A 643-nucleotide genomic window follows, 5' to 3' on the forward strand; every position below is an offset into this window, starting at 1 on the left:
GAAATACACATCCATATACACACAGAAACCCTAAACCCTAAACCCTAAACCCTAAACTCTAAACCCTAAACCCTAAACTCTAAACCCTAAACCCTAAACCCTAAACCCTAACCCCTAGAGTCTAAACCCTAAACCCTAAACCCTAAACCCTAGATTCTAGAGTGCGTGCTGACGATTTAATCTTTTGTCTTGCTGCTGCTCTTTGCTGCAGCTGCTGCAGCGCGCGGTCCGCCAGCAGCAGCGAGGTCACCTCCTGCAGCCGCTGCTGCAGGTAGCGGCAGCGCAGGCCGAAGAAGACATCTGCCTGGATAGAGGAGAAATCCAGCTGTGCTGCGTGCTGCTCTTCTTCACACATGTTCTGCTGCTGCTGCTGCTGCTGCTGCTGCTGCTGCTGCTGCTGCTGTTGCTGCTGGTGCTGCGAAGCCCGCGGGGTAGGGGGCGGCTCCGTCTTTGGAAGCGCAGGAGCAGCAGCAGCAGCCACAGGTGACTCAACTGTGTTTGTGCTGCTGCTGTTGCTGCTGCTGCTGCTGTTGCTGCTGCTGCTGCTGTTGCTGCTGCTGCTGTTGCTGCTGTTGATGCTGCTATCCGCTCCATTTGTTTTTGGGTCGGCACATGCTGCCGAAGAGTCGGAGACCTGTTCTTC

General features: G+C 55.1%; 1 protein-coding gene across 1 annotated transcript in view; it reads right to left on the bottom strand.

The window, feature by feature from the left end:
• Positions 1–355, bottom strand: part of EMH_0088190 (uncharacterized protein) — a gene marked incomplete at both ends in the record, with an annotated part of 1,547 nt that extends 1,192 nt beyond the window's left edge. Inside the window, one exon of the mRNA XM_013501259.1 lies at positions 174–355. Within this exon, the coding sequence (XP_013356713.1) occupies positions 174–355 (182 nt within the window). The remainder of the gene's footprint in view (positions 1–173) is intronic.
• Between the last annotated feature and the right edge of the window lie 288 nt (positions 356–643).

Source organism: Eimeria mitis, genomic scaffold (genome assembly GCF_000499745.2).
Source record: "Eimeria mitis Houghton genomic scaffold, Emh_scaff6587, whole genome shotgun sequence".
In the NCBI taxonomy this organism is placed as follows: Eukaryota; Apicomplexa; class Conoidasida; order Eucoccidiorida; family Eimeriidae; genus Eimeria; species Eimeria mitis.